The 15,776-nt window shown below is 39.6% G+C and overlaps 1 protein-coding gene across 3 annotated transcripts in view; it reads left to right on the forward strand.

The window, feature by feature from the left end:
* Nucleotides 1-15,776, forward strand: part of AGPAT5 (1-acylglycerol-3-phosphate O-acyltransferase 5) — a 60,672-nt gene that overhangs the window by 37,896 nt on the left and 7,000 nt on the right. For all 3 annotated transcript variants that reach the window (XM_030037342.2, XM_030037343.2, XM_030037344.2), the window contains exon 6: nt 3,542-3,703. In XM_030037342.2, the coding sequence (XP_029893202.1) occupies nt 3,542-3,703 (162 nt within the window). The remainder of the gene's footprint in view (nt 1-3,541; nt 3,704-15,776) is intronic.

The raw sequence follows: 15,776 nt of genomic DNA on the forward strand, positions 1-15,776 counted from the left end.
TCACTACTGCACACACACACACACACACACAAAAGGAAAAATAAGGATAGAAAGATCTAATTGGTATTGAAATCAATTAATTGTTGTTCACCCTGCTTTCAGTTTTTGTATTACTGTCAAGTAACATGGGTTGGGGGAGGGGGACCTCAAACTTATTCTGACATCCGCTTTCAGTGAGCATGTAACTTTTGTTGTTGAAATGTGGTAATGCTAATGTAATACTCATAGGGCATTCTTGATTTCGAGCTGGGTTTTTTTGTTGTTTTCATTGTAAAATGTGGTGTGTGCACACCAGGAGTACAAATATGACTAATGGAGTCCAAGTCTGAAAACGTAGATGGCCTGCCTGCACTGAACAGCTCTGTGAGTTTTTGGCCTGGATGAAGGGAAGAGGAAGAGCGATCTTCTCCATAGAGTTGTACTCAGCTATTTTATATGTAACTTCACCTGAGAAGTTAGATAAATGATGTTTTGTTTGGTGTTTTTTGTTCTTTTGTGTTTAGATAGAGAATTCAATTCTATAGACATTTATGATTTGGGCCTTTGTACTTGCCAAACTAAAACCTTACTTTCTTTCATTCAGTTTTCTGCAGACTTTCTGAAGTAAGTCTGCATCTTACTATAGTCTAGTAAATGGATGACATTTGAAGTACCATTGCTCACCGTCTTTCTTCAAATTTTCACATTATTTTCTTCTTTTTTTTGTATGTCTCTATCATTTAAAAGTTAGCTAATAGAGAAGAGCAAAGCTATAGCATTTTAAGGTAGAGTATTATATTATTAGACATCTAGTTCATTTTCTTTGGCATTTAAAATAAAATCTCATGACCTCAAATACTTTGACTGAGAGTCCTAAGTTAGTATTGCACAACACTAAAAACAGTTTAAGCACAGTGTGTTTTGTGAATTGGATGTAGGCAGCTTGCCAAGGTAACTATACTGTAACTACTTGGGTTTAAATTCTGTTATGTTGATTTTAGCAAAGATCATCAAGTAATTGCACGAAAGTGTGGTTAATGTTTTTATAAAACAGATTCTTTAAAAGGATGTGCTGAACTCCTGGTGGTGCTGCATGTTTGTCATGCACTGGAGTGTTTCTAAATAATGGATTATGGAGTTTCTTCATTGATTTTAATTAGATGCATGCTCATTTTGTATTTAAACCTTCAAAAGTTCACTGGTAGCACTAGCACATGGAGTAAGAGAGGCTTATTCGACAGTTGCACTTTGTAGATTGTCACTGACCATCTTCACCAAAATTGGCCATGAATTCAAAAAACTCAGCACTGAATAGTCTTAGATACCTAAATTAATTTGTCTAGAGGATTCAGTTCTCACTGAAGCCTGTTTTTCCTTTTTCTTCCCCACAGTAATAGTTTGGTTAAGGGGAAGATGAGTTGGGCAGGAAAGGAATGACAGTGTTTTTAGAAAATGTTTGGGAATTTGGCTCAACACGAGTTGTGTTGAATGTAATGTCCACACTAATATCATTGCTGACACAACACTAGAATATTCAGTGCTTCATTTACAGAGTAAACATTTGGAAACATAACATAATTAGCTGTTTGATGTACCAGTTCACAAGCTAAGAAAACACTACCACCATGTTATGCTTCAAAATATTTACATGATCCATATAACATTTTGCATAGGCAGTTATCACTATTGCCGGTAAAGCTTAGAACAATGACTTCAGAAGGAGTGCTAGTAAATAACCTTTTATCTCTGTGTTCAGACAAGGAGATTCCTAGCAAATATTAAGAAATCAAGATAATGATTGATACGGAAATTTTCAACCCTAAGAATGTTAGAGCAGTTTAGAAACTAGCATTATCTCACAGTGTTCAGTAGATACTTTCATAAATTTAGATCAGAGTATGCTTTGCCCAACAAGGAAGAGAAGTTCAGTACAAAATCAGGACATAATATAATATCTTTTGAATTGATTTTGCAAGAAAGATATCAAAAGCAATACCACAATACTTTGGTTTAGAAAAATTTCTCCATCAGGAACCAATAGCACCAGTGGATGGTTCTTTAAAAATGGACTGAAGCATAAGCCAATGAAAAATAAAGCTAGAAAGGAATAATTGTAATTTTGTTCTGCCACTTCTTTTTGAGAAAGATACACATCTTACAGCAAAATAGTGAAAATTTTTGCATAATATGCTTTTTTTTCCTAGAAGAACTTCCAGGTAAGTGTGGAAGAACTGTGTTCAGATCGTGAGAAGGTTTGGGTTTTTTTTTTGCTTGTTTTCATTTTGAAAGTCACTGTATATTAAAATTCTGGAAATGAGGTACACTTCTGAGCCCAGGGTATTTGTATGTTCTTAAGTATGCTCTGGGTGGAAGTGGTCAGCTGAAGCAAACATGGATATGAAATACTGTTGTTAAAATTTGCGGAGTGCTGTTAAATCTGGCACTGTTAAATCTGTTCTTGACATACCAATCTCTGTCTTGGCCTGGATGGTTAAAGAAAACAGTTGATTTCTGTGACTATGGATTTGTTAGTAGCCAAGTCAATTGTAATAGGTTGTTCGCATGGAAACAGAGACTTCCTCCTTGCTGTTGGTTGTCGGTGCTCTATTTTCCCCCTCCCTGCTTAGTTTTCTGCTGGGATAGTGAGTTGAATCAGCTGGTGGGAGGGGGGTGCCAGAGCAATACAAGGTTAGCAGCAGGAACAAGCACACAGAAGAGAGCAGTCAGGGAAACAACTGCAAGGATAAAGTGGAATGTCCCGTTTTCTTAGCAGCAAGTCATTGCAGTGGGCTGAAGCTGTCTTGATTCTACTTTCCCCGACCTTTCCCAAAGTGAGGACCCTCAGAGTAACCATATCTAACGTCCCAGAACGTGCCATTAGGAGAAGGAAGCAAAAGCAGGGAAGGCTAGGATCTATAGTAGAAAATAACAAGACATATTGAAATTTCTGACAGTATGGTAACTTTGGAGAAATGTGGCATCCTGTTTAACCATGTGTAGTTTAAGACAACCACTTTTTTGTTACCATGGGGCAGTATTAGGATTCACTATGTTAACAAAATTGGTTTTTCCTTTGGAACTAAAATGCCAGATGAGCGTTAGATGTGCTTAAAATTATCTGTGCTTATGCCTCACCTACCAAATCTGTTTCTGTTGCAGAATTTCAGGAGGTGATGTTCTGTGCGTTTATTATTTCTCAGTTAATTTGCTCTTTTTTTACCTCAGTTGGACAAACATAAACATTAAAGAGAAGTGCTGTTTCATCACTTATGGGCAACATTAAAACCATCACTGCTTCTAGAGCAGGAGCTGTAAAAAGGACTTTGTTGAGCAGCCATTTTGTCATTACTATCTAAAGGATTTCTGTTTTGTCTTCTACATGTGCCCAGTACAGCTTATGCAGTGTGCATACGCTTGCTCTCTCAACTGAGAATTGAGATTAAAAATAAACCTTTTGTGATTTTGAGTGGGGGTGCTGAAGTTCCTTGGCATGATGTTCCTTTTGTGAATATAATCCAGTTTACTTTCAAACACTATACTTTTTTTTTTTTTTCCCCTGTAGGGCTTGCTATATTAAAGCATGTGTTAACGCCACGTGTGAAGGCAACTCATGTAGCCATTGACACAATGAAAGACTATCTGGATGCAGTGTATGATGTGACTGTAGCTTATGAAGGTACTGTGGACCACAAAGGGCAAAGAAAACTGGCACCATCTATGACAGGTGAGTTGATGTATATTAGACATGCTACACCCATATGCTTGTTAATATACAGAACCAACTTCAGGTGCTTTGTAATGCTCTGAAGGTAATCTCCGCAGTGCTTCAGCCATGCCTTGGTAGGGCATCGTTCATCGGTGACTATGCTTTACGATAGTTACCTGTGACATTCCTGCCCTCTCTTTCCGTTCCTTATTCCACACAGAGAACATTTCTGTAGTCAAATTCTGCATACAAGCACTCTTTGGCGTGAAAATCGTTAAAATGAACTTGGGGCCATAGGCAGCAGGTGCCATTTACCTTCATGTTTCTTCTAGCACTGGGATTTGGCATCATCATAAATTCTCTCTTTCTTTCCCTCTGCTGTGCTCCGTATGTGTACATGTGATCTAATTCCTGAAATGCATGTATTTTAAAGGGAAAATGTGTAGTAGTAGTAGTAGTATTTTACTGGCAATTTTTCAAATTGCTACACATACCCAGTAACCTTACAAACACTTCACAGCGTTTTGTGCAAGTGGGCTTCACTTGCTGTAGTATTTTAAACCACCTACAGCACCTTAAGAGAATAGTGTAAGTTAGTTTTATGTTCCTCAAGTAATCTAACCAGAAAATAAGTTCTGGGTTTCTGCTGGCGAAAACTCTGGGACAGAGAGCTTTAGGGTTTGCTGGGGTTTTTTATTATGCTTGGTGATGGATTGATTTTTTTTTTTTTTTTAAAGTAATTCATTTACCTGCACTGTCACTGGAGGGTCAGACGTCGTCTTTCTTTCCTGTTGTAGCTGACCTGTTACTCAGCCTTATCTGTGCACGACTGTCTATTGCTAATTGACTCAGTGGTACTTTTGAGCAAGGGATCAGTGTTGACTTTGGGAACCTGCAGGGAACTTCTTAGCTAACTCCCCACTCCTCAGCTGGCCCAGTGTCACAGGGACTTGTTCCTTCTGCTGCTAAAAATAGTTCATAGTGCAGCGGTTTCCATGTCACTTCATTAGCAGGTGTAACTCCTCAAGGTGGTGTAAAGTTCACATGAACTCCTTCCAGGTGCTAGTTGCTTAGAAGTTCTGGAATTGTCTGTTTTTACATTTTCACCCTGTTTAAAATTCTTCTGGATAGGTGAGCAACAAAACTGTTAATACTGTGTATTAACTCAACTCTTGTGTTGTACTGTAAGATCTTAGGATGGTTTTATTTTATGTATGTTTTGTTCCCAAAAGGCATTTTTAATGGCTAAATATCAAGTGGTTTTTATGATTTAGCATTTTTTATTTATAATTTTCTTTTGAAGTTGATTTTACAGATTTTATTCTTTAAAGTTTTTAATGTTTGGGGTTTTTTTTTTTAAATACCTTATGACCCTCTTACAGACTCCTTTGAAGACTGGGCAGCCTCCCTCTTGTCCTGTCACCCAACCCTTTTCAAAGACCCCCTTCAAAACAAATAGGATTGTTTCCCCTTCTCTGCAGCATATCTTGTTTCATGACTTAATTACTAGGCAGTTTCAACCATTCTCATGCTGGACTTCTCAGTGCCTGATGGTTAATTAAACTATTGAACTGTCATTACCTAATGATAAGATGGCAAATGTTCAAATTCCTTATAAGACCTCTTCACCTATTGAACCTTCTGGTTTGCATGAAGCATGATATAATTATGGAAGGGGAACCAACAAACTGAATCTCCCTGTTGGCTGTTCCTTGTGTCCAGTGTCAAGTGGTAATCACACAGTTTGGGGTGGCTACTCCACATCCAGCCTTTTGGAGACTCCACAGCAGGCAGTCTAAGCGTATCTTTCAGCCACCCTTACTGTTAGGGCTGGGGTAATTACTGTCTCAGCCTTGAGTAAAAATAAAGGCAGTAACACAGAATGAAATGCAGCCGACCAGTTGTTACCCATTACAGAGTAGATAAATGAAATATCCATCCAGGGCATTCCACGCTATTGTGGCATTCACATGTATTCCATATAATATAAATTATGTAGATTAAGGACACTTTATAAATTACAGTGTGGAACATAGTTGTCATTCTTTTAGGCCCTCCGGACACAAAGTGGAAGAAAAACAATTTCTGTTCTAAGAGGTCAAGATCATTTCACCATTTGTTATGCACAAGTCCAACAATTGGTCCGTTCAGGAATATAATATAACAAGAATTGAATTACGCATTGTTATGCATTTGAGATTTTTTAGCATTATTGCTCTTTTACAGTACTAAAATGAGTTATAAAATGTCATTTTCATGTGCGCATTTCGTATGAACATTTCATATTTGTGTCAGTGCTGAATGAGAATTTTGTTTTTCATTCTCATCGGAATAAAATAGCAGTGCAATCCTGGTAATTTTTAAAAGATAAGGTTGACATGTCTTTTTCAATCTAGCAACTCTGACTGAAATTTATTGCATGGAAAACAAACTTTTGATAAACACAACTTTACTGGAGGACTGTATTTCCCATAGTATGACATTTCCCATGTGAATGAAATCTGAATTCCACATGGATATAATGTGTTTCTTGAGATGCATTTTACTTTCAGTTCTATAAATCTCAGTTCCTTAGAAGAGCCTGTGCCACTTCTGGAAAAACCCATACTTACCCAGGGATATGGTCAGCTCTTAGCTGCTGTCTCCAGTAATAAACAGAGCAGGTTAAAAGGAACATTTTGGCAACTGTGAGTGGTACTACCAAGCTTTATGAGAAATTGTGTTAGTAAACTGTAAATGGGAAAAAAATTCTGAAGAAAAAATCAATTGCATTTTAAATTTTGTAATATGGAACTCAGTATAAATAGCCTTTCTTAGCAAAATTGGATATTTTTTTTTTTTCAGTCTAGCAAGCTTAAATATCATAATGCTGACTTGCTCAACAGGATTAAAACAAAACATAGTATACTAGCAACTGGAAAATACACATTCACCATCCTTTCTGCATTAGTGCTTTGAGAAGAACAGTGAATGCCAGGCACACCTGACAACACAGTACCTTTTTAGAGCACGCAAATTATTATAGTATATCCTTCCAAATGTGTTAAACTTTTTGTCACTATTTATGCATTTTCATGTTTTGTTGGCACTTTCCAGCTGCAAGTTGTTTGTTTTAGAAGACATCAAATTTGATTAGTCTTAGACAGGGACTAAGATTAGATTAGCTTTAGACAGGGATGTTGCTTTCCGCTATTGCTTCACATCCAGTTGTGATCAACAGATGCAATTTTCTTCCTCCCATTTATTTGTTATTCGTTCCTTTTCATTCCAACAAGTTTGGATCTTGGTATGTTTCCAGTGGAAGCTTGTCCTGCACATGGCAGCCTTTCCAAAGAACAGCGATTTCCCACAAATTTCTCCCCTCTCACTACTGAAGATGGTTTGTCCAGGTCATTAATGACAGAATGTGATGGTCCTGCTTAGGGAGGACCATGCTGCTAGACAGTATTTATTTGTGGTCATTAGAATAAGAAGCAAATAATGATATGGGCACTGCAGCACAGCTGAAGTATATCTCAGGTACTGAATTCTGGAAGAACTATTTAGAAGGGAAAAGGAGGGGGAGAAGCTCTTCTGCTGGATTTGTTGACATTGTTTTACTACGCTGTCATTAAGTAAAAAGTAGAAATAAGCTTGGGAAGAAAGAATGAGAACCTAGTTTTCCCCCTTCTGAATGAACGTCTGAAGTGTTCACATCCAGCTTTGCCTGGTGTTAAGGGGCAGGTCTTGTGGGACGTGGGAACTGTTGTCATTCCTGCACCTGAAAGAGCATTACGTACACTTCTACATCTTTATTATTCTGCCTGAAGGCTTTAGCATAACCAGATGGCATTTATCTGGCCATTGTAGATGAAAGTGTGTGTGAAATAGCAGCATGTGACAATGATAAACACTGAATAAAAATAGCAAGTACATGTAGACTCTGTCTTAAAGAAGTCAGGAATTCCTGAGAATAATTGACTCTGCTGTATATCAATTCCAGAACAAACACTTTGAAAGCATGTGTATGTGTGCATTTCTGAAAATCCGTACATCACTTTGATTAGTATAATTTGAGGAGGTCAGACTGGCCTAACTTCCCTAGGGGAAATTACACTTTTCCAAATGCTTGCTTACACTTTTGTTAGGACCCAGACAGACAGTGAAGTACAGGACAATAGAAAAGAAACTGGAGCAATAGAAAGCAGTCTTTGTCTGGACTGTGGCCCAAATTTGATCACATCCATTGTCTTTCAAGGTCCAAAGAATGATAAGCAGCACATAGTTACAGATAAGTTGAAAGAATTAAAAAACTAAATTAATAAACTGATAGTAAAACAGTCCAAAGTAAGATTTATAGTGATGAAATGACTAATAATCTGTTCAGATCTCTGCTAGCTGTCATGTTCTTATTGCATGAAAGAATATTGAAAAGTAAATGGCAATTATTTTAGAGCAACAGAAGAAAGGATGTAGATTAGAACTGAGGCAGGACATCAGTATTGGTGAAATTTGCATCAAGTGTGGGATGACTTCTTAACATGTATAGTAAATCCCACATCAAGAACTTGTCATTCTGCATTTCTTCAAGCAAAATTTAAGTAACTACGTTTCATGTTTCAAATTGTAAATTTTCCATTGAAATATTTGTAGGAATTTTGATAACCACACTAGTTGGCAACATAGTTCTGTGATACTCTATCATATGTTTTTCCTTTAAAGGAAAACCGTGGGTTTAGTTTGTGTAAAATATTAAAATACAACTTTTTTAATAACATGATTTCACCAGGTACCACAAAGTAAACAAACTATCATTCAGTTTTAAACTGAATGCATTTTCACTTGTCGTCCGTAGGACTAGATCTGTCATTTTAGAACCCCTGTAATTTCCTATTAAAAGTAGTTTGAGTAACATGAAAACCTATCTGTTAATTTGTGGATGACTTATTTGAAATGGCACTTTGAACGCAGATGTGGACATATGCATCAATATTCTGAAGATAAGGACAGTCTGGGTAAATGCGAAGTATTTTCATACTGTAACAATTAAACATTGTGCTTCTGCTCAAAAATAATGACATTTCACTGAAGAGCAGCATCAGTTTATGGGAATGTATGCAGGCCTTGCTGTTGTTCTTCATCGGACTCCAAAAATCAGAGAAAACGAAGGTCAGTCTGAGCATGAGTAGCACCTCTGTTTCTTTACCCATCTCAAAACCAGAACATGAAGATGACCGTATTTGGAGTCCCTATAGCACCGTTTCTTGTCTCCAACAACCACCAAACTGGGATGCCTAAGGAGGAGTGTAAGAATAAGGCAAGTGTAAATGATTCTTCCTTTTCCCAAATCACAAACACCTGTGGGTGCTGCATCTGTGTGTTAATAACACCCTCTCAATGGGGGTAATAACCCCCTTCAGCATCCCTTCGAGTCCAGAGTGTGTGTTCCTCTGATTGTAAACTAGGACCTTGTGTGTCTCAGTTATTCTCGAGCAGCTCCTGCTGAAGGCAGGTACCTGTAGCTTCCCTTTGGGAATTTGTGATCGGAAAGCACACGGTCATCAGAAAAGCTCTGCTACACAAAGAGGATTTTGAAAGTATTTACACTGGAGATTCATAAAATTACCCTGTACTCTGGGCCTCATGCACGTGTGAGAGGAAGCATTCCGCTCCCCAGGCAGCATTTATGTACAACAGCTTGAGGAACTCCTGATCTTTATGCAATAGTGTATCTAAACCCTGAGGATAACAAAAACAACCTTAATTTCTTCACACTGTCAGCTTTGGCCAGAAATATGTTGCTGCTTTGAGAGCCTGTGTTTATTTTTGCTTTTTTTTGTGCATCACAGTCCTTTTCTTCTACTCTGTTTGTGGTACTGTTCTCTGTTTATGAAAACAGACTAGCTGAAGGAAAGGCAAAAACATCAATATTCACAGTACTGGCATAGCTCCTAACAGATCCTGTTTATTTGCTAGAGAGAGCATTGTTTTGAACTGGTCCAATCCTTGTATCTTTTCTTGCCCTTTTTTTTTTTTAAATTGCACAGTTCAACAGGGTTTTTTCCACTTCTGAAACTTTAAAAATGTTCCAAGGAAGACACAGATATCTCCTAAATTTGCTCCTTTTCAGTTACCAGTAATGGGATACCCTTTAGATGTAATCCACAGACCCACCCTGATCCAGGGTCTGCTGCTGGCAGCCTATTGATCAAAACTGCTACAGTTTTGTAGGAAACCTCCTGCTAACTTGGCCAACATGCAATATTTACAAATTGTTGTAGACCAGTACAAAGGCCAGAATGCATCTGTTAAAATAACAGATTAAAGCCACTGGAAGATTGTTTCAGTGAACTATAACATGCAAGTACTATAGGTCTTCACCAAATACCATCTTGTTTCAGCAAGACAGCTTACAATGACACTCTGCTGCTCTCCAGTGCTAATGCCAGTATAAAAAACTGTATGTACCATTTTCTAATAATAATTTTTAAAGATTCTTTTGATGTGGGCATCTTCTGGAAGGTACAGAAATATGATTATTTACCCTTGAATTTGCAGGATTTGTTGAGCTGTAGTTCTTACCTGCCATCTTCAGGATTTTTTAATATTTTTTTTTTTAAGCTGTCATATTCTTCCCTGTGCTTCCCCTCTCCAAACTGAAAATTCAGCCTTTTTAATCTCTCCTTGCTTGTAATGCAGGTGTTTTTTCTCCTTAAATGTTTTAGGTGGCCTTCTCTGAGTCCACTACATCCTCCTTCAGATACAGAGACCAGAACTGCACATGGTATTTAAAATGTGGATTCACAATCTTTTTATATATCTGCAAAGTGACTCACTGCCCTGTTCTCAATGTGTTTGCTGATGCTGCCCAGTATTTGGGGGGATTTGGGGCTGCTGCTGCACAACTGAGAGGATGGTTTCAGAGAAAAGGTCAGCAACTCCCAAATTGTAACCACCAGTTCCAAGTTAAGCATCATGTAATCAGGGTTTCAGTTGTTTTTTCCCCAGGTTTGTTTTTGCTGAAGCTCGGCTGCCACATTTTCACCCTGTTTGCTCAGCTTTGAGGTCCTTTTGGAGTCCAGCCAGCGTTTGACTACCCAAAACAGCTTAGGATCTTCTGAAAAAGATGTGACAAACTGGAGGGTTCACTGTTTGCTCCCTTCTTCAGCCTATCAGTCATGACAGAATGAAATGAGTCCTAGCGTCAATCCCTGGAGGACCCCAGTTGCTGGGTCTTTTACATCCTGAAAAGTGACCATTAAGTCCTTCCATTTGCTTCCTCTCCTTTAAGCAGCTTTTGGTCTATAAAACATCATTTCCTCTAATCCCATGGCAGCTTAATTTCTTTAATAGCCTTCAGTGTGGAACCCTATCAGAGGCTTTATGAAAATTCAAATATATCATGTCCAGTGAATCCCCTTTATCCGCCTGCTCCTTGACACTGTTGTAGATATCCAGCAAACTGGTGAGACAGGATTTCCCTTTACAGAATCCACGCCAACTCTTTTCCAACAGACTGTGATTATCTCTGTGCTTAGTGATCTTATTATAGACCCTGCTATCTTACCCAGGGATGTAAGACTCTTTGGTTTCTATTTCCCAGCATCATCTCTAAAGTCCTCGTTTGTAGAAGGGAAACTCCCCATTTTTCTGGCACAATGGCTGTTTGTGATGGTAGGTTACACATCTTTGTTTTTAAATTCCACATTTAAGAGCTTTTGGATGAATGCTGTCTGGTCTTGGTGACTTCCTGACATCCAACTTGTTTATTTAGTCTAATACTTTCTGTCTGTTTACTTATTGATCTAGTTCCTTTGAGCGATCTGGTACAAAGAATGCAATGGGTGTAGGAATCAAACATTTTCAGCAAGAAAAAATAATGCAAACAAATATTCGAGCTTCTCTTGCATGGGCTTATACTTTACCATGAGTGCTGTTCTTCACACCTTTGGCATCCAGCAGACCCACCACTGCCTTAGCTGGTTTACTGCTTTTAATACATTCAAAAAAGTTAAAGTTGTTAGAGCATCCTTTGCATTTTTCAAGTTACTTTTTACTCCTCTTAATTTTATGTTTATATTTGGCATGAGCGGTTTTGTGGCTTTTCCTTATTTGGACAAGCTTTCCATTCCTCAAAGAGGAGAAGGTAGGAATATAGTGGTAGCCTCCTTAATTTTCCCATTATGCCATACAGGTGGGTTTCAGACCTACCCAGACTTTTTCTTTTGCAGTGTTATACATCTTTTATGTGGGTTTCTAATACAAGTTTTTCTGGGGTTTGGTATTTAGGGTTGTGGGTTTTTTTACAACCTCTAGGCTGCCTCCTTTTGGACTGTTTCTTTTAGGGTGTTCTGACAGTTTGCCTGGTTTTTCCCCCCCCCCTCATTACATAGTTCCTTTAATTCTGCATTTGTGTGCTGGATTCATTAAGACTCTTTCTTGTGGGTTTTGCTACTAGTTGTTCCAGGAAACAGTCTCTTTCTTTTTTTCTGGTGTTTTTGTTTGGTTCAATGGTTTGTTCTGTTTTGGTTTGGGTTGGTTTTGGTTTTTTTCCCCTCCACACCTCATCGTGATGAAGCATCGATGCAGTTTGATAAAGGTAGCTGGAATCTCACACTCTTGCTATCAGTCCTGAACTTGCAGCTCTCAGTCTGGCTTCACAGTTTCTGGTCACTATTATCAAACTCAACAGGAAGTCATTTAATATATCTAATATATATTTTATTAGAGTCTCAGATTTCCATCCACATGGATTTCATTGTGCTTCTGTCTCATTATTATCTAAAGCTATTATACTTCATATAATCCTTCATGGATGCTACCATTCCCTCACCTGTACATCCTATTCTGTCATTCCTATAAATCTCATAGCCTGGTAACGTTGCATGCTCCTTCAAGGCCAGCGGGATACCTGCCTTAACAGGGGTAATCTCTTGGTGCCAATAATTCTTGTTCTATCTTCATGTTTAGGCTTCTCATATTGGTACAGAGGCACTTCTGAGTTTTGCCCTCAGGTTGAATTTTAGCCACATCCACCTCTATGTTACGTCCCTCTGAACAGGCGCTTTTCCTGACCTTCAACTTACCCCAACTGCCAGCTGAAATGCTAACTTTTTCAGTTTTCATTGCCAGCAGCCTGGCTTAATAATGATTCAGGTGTATCCCATTTCTCGTCTCAAAAGGTTCCCCAGCTCCTAAGGTGCTTACTTCCTATGCTGTGCCCCTCGTGCATGAGTGGACTCTTTGTGTGCATCTCAGGCCTTGCACAGGGGATTGGCAGTATTTATGAGTGCTATTCCTCAGGTCCCAGGCTTGTCTCCTGGCTGCAGGCTTCAATCTAGCCTGCAGAACATCCCCTCCATGCTCCCCTGCATCAGCAGTACCAGCAGGTACTGGTGGTGCCTGCTGCTCCCCAGGTTAACCCATCTAAACAACCTTTGCTGTACCCTGGATGTTTGCTTTACCGTCTAGTGCCACTTTGCTGTACCACTGCTTTATTTTGTTAGAGCAAGCTGTGAAATAGTTTCCTGTCAGCTCAAAGCATGAAGCTGAGAACGCAGCACTTAAATTTATGTTTGTTTTGCCAATTGATTGTTAATTTGGTGTACGAAGTAAATGGAAGTGGAGAGATGGGATTTCTTTCTTTGAGGAGGAGATAGTTTACAAACTGCTTTGGTGGCTGAACACTTAAGTCCAGACTAATGAAAATTTAAAAAGCGGAGAAAGCATCTACAGTTCAGAGAGGATGCTATCATGGTTTTGCCTGTAAAACTATACGCACCACAACATGCAATGTTCTGTTACTGAAGAGACGTATTCTTACACGTTTGAAATACTAGTTACTTAGAATAAATATACATTATTCAGATTTCAGTTTCCTGTGATACCACTTTCACTTTATCACAAACTTTACAGGAATCTGTTAAACAGGAGAGAATTGGGGTCTCTTTAAGTGGACACAACTATATCAAGCTTCAGTTTGTCCTTTCTTAATTTTGAAGGACTTTGGCAATAATTACATTGCAGTAGGAGAGCTGATGTAGGAGGTTGAAATCTGAGCTACTTTATTGCTGTCATATTTAAAGTGCATATAAAAATAGGCTTCATTAGTAATTGAAAACTGGAATATCTATTTAAGTGTAATGCCACTGTCACAACTTTCTTAAGGGGCAAGGCAAACAATTTGGAGTGGTGGAATGAACTTCTGTGGTAGCACTAAGGGGAAGGTGGTCTGAGGCCACTTGTATGTCCCTTCTCAGTAACAGGTATGTCTATGCTTTGGAGCTTTTCTCCTTCCCTCACTTTCCCTGGTAATGCTGTTAATTCAAAACAGAATTAATTGGCTTTTGAAGGTGAGGAGTTGAAAACTGGTAGAATTTTGTGGAAGCCCCAGTGAGCAAAACACCCTCCCAAAACATTCGTTTGCAATTAAAAACTCTCTGGATCCAGTTCCTTTCCTGGAGGCTGTTGTACCCCATTCATTAATCCTAATTCTGCACTGAATCCTTCAGTCCTGTGTTAGGGTGAATCCTGTCCTGCAGAAGGAGGGCCACAATGTCACAGTTTAAGAACAAAAAATGCTCGATCCACTTTATAATTTTCAATTCCTTCCTTCTGCTGTGGTTGGTCACTAGAAGCATTATAAACATTCTGCACTTGTATCTGTTATTTAGCCAGATAGAATGTTTTATTGGGAAATTATCTCCCACACGAAAGTCAGTCCACTGGGCTCCCACGCAAGTTGTTAGTGTTCATTTAACCCAAATCATACTCGGTTCTTGATTGACTAATGCTGTCCCCAATATAATGTTTGATTATAATGCATCATTTGCATTTATGTTTTATCTTTTGAAGGAAAGTTCAGGCTTGCTTTGTCCTGTTGTTAATTACAACAAATTCTGCCACGTTTAGGGATCTGAAAAGCTTGTCAGATGTTGGCCTTAAGGGCTAGTGTCCCTGAAGTTGGATGTAATTTGCACATAATAAATTGCTTCAATAAAATTTTGTTTCTTAGCTTAATTACTAAGTCCTTTGGGAGTGAAGCTAATATGAAATTAAGGGTCATGGGAGCACCACAAACCTTTAGAGGTTGTGGTGATAAAATCCAGCTGTTTCTTCTCAAAAACAAGCTCTCAGTATGTTGTTCTTATCCACTGGTGTTCTTACGTGATTGCAGTGACATTGTGCATCTAAAAAAAACCCAAAATTGGATTAGTTGTGTTAAACCATGACATGAATTGGATAATTAAAGACTAGTCAGATTCCCTGACTAGCTTGATTGCATGCATTATGATGTCATTTGCAGATGTCCTGGATGCCCAGGCTTTGGATAAAATGGCCTTGAATCAATGGGTGGGTGTCGTGGTTTAAGCCCAGCCGGCAACAAAGCACCACGAGGCGGCTTGCTTATTCCTCCACCCACTGTGGGTTGAAGAGAAGAAAATACAAAGAAAAGCTTGTGGGTTGAGACAAGGACAGGGAGGGATCGCTCACCACTTATGGTCACGGTGAAAAGACAGGCTCAACTTGGGGAAGAAACAAAATCAATTTAATTTGCTATCAATCAAATCAAAACAAGGATACTGAGAAGTAAAACCAATCTTAGAACACCTTCCCCCCACCCCTCCCTCCTTCCCAGCTCAGCCCCATTCCCGGTTCTCTCTCCCTCCTCCCCCCGGCGGCGCAGGGGGACGGGGAATGGGGGTTGGGGTCAGTTCCTCACACCTTGTCTCTGCCGCTCCTTCCTCCTCAGCGGGAGGACTCCTCACTCGTCCCCTGCTCCACTGTGGGGTCCCTCCCACGGGAGACAGTCCTCCATGAACTTCTCAGGCATGCATCCTTTCTGTGGGCTGCAGTTCTTCACGAACTGCTCCAGCATGGGTCCCTTCCACGGGCTGCAGTCCTCCAGGCACAGCCTGCTCCAGCGCGGGCTTTCCCCTGGAGTCCCGGCCATCCTGGGGGGCATCCATCCCCCTGCTCCGGCGTGGGCTCCTCTCTCCCCGGGCTGCAGGTGGGCATCTGCTCCCCCGCTCCCCTCCGTGGGCTGGGGGGGGACAGCCTGCCGTCTGGTCTCCCCACGGGCTGCGGGGGCATCCCCTCCTCCCCCGCTCCT

This window comes from Aquila chrysaetos, chromosome 15 (genome assembly GCF_900496995.4).
Source record: "Aquila chrysaetos chrysaetos chromosome 15, bAquChr1.4, whole genome shotgun sequence".
In the NCBI taxonomy this organism is placed as follows: domain Eukaryota; kingdom Metazoa; phylum Chordata; class Aves; order Accipitriformes; family Accipitridae; genus Aquila; species Aquila chrysaetos.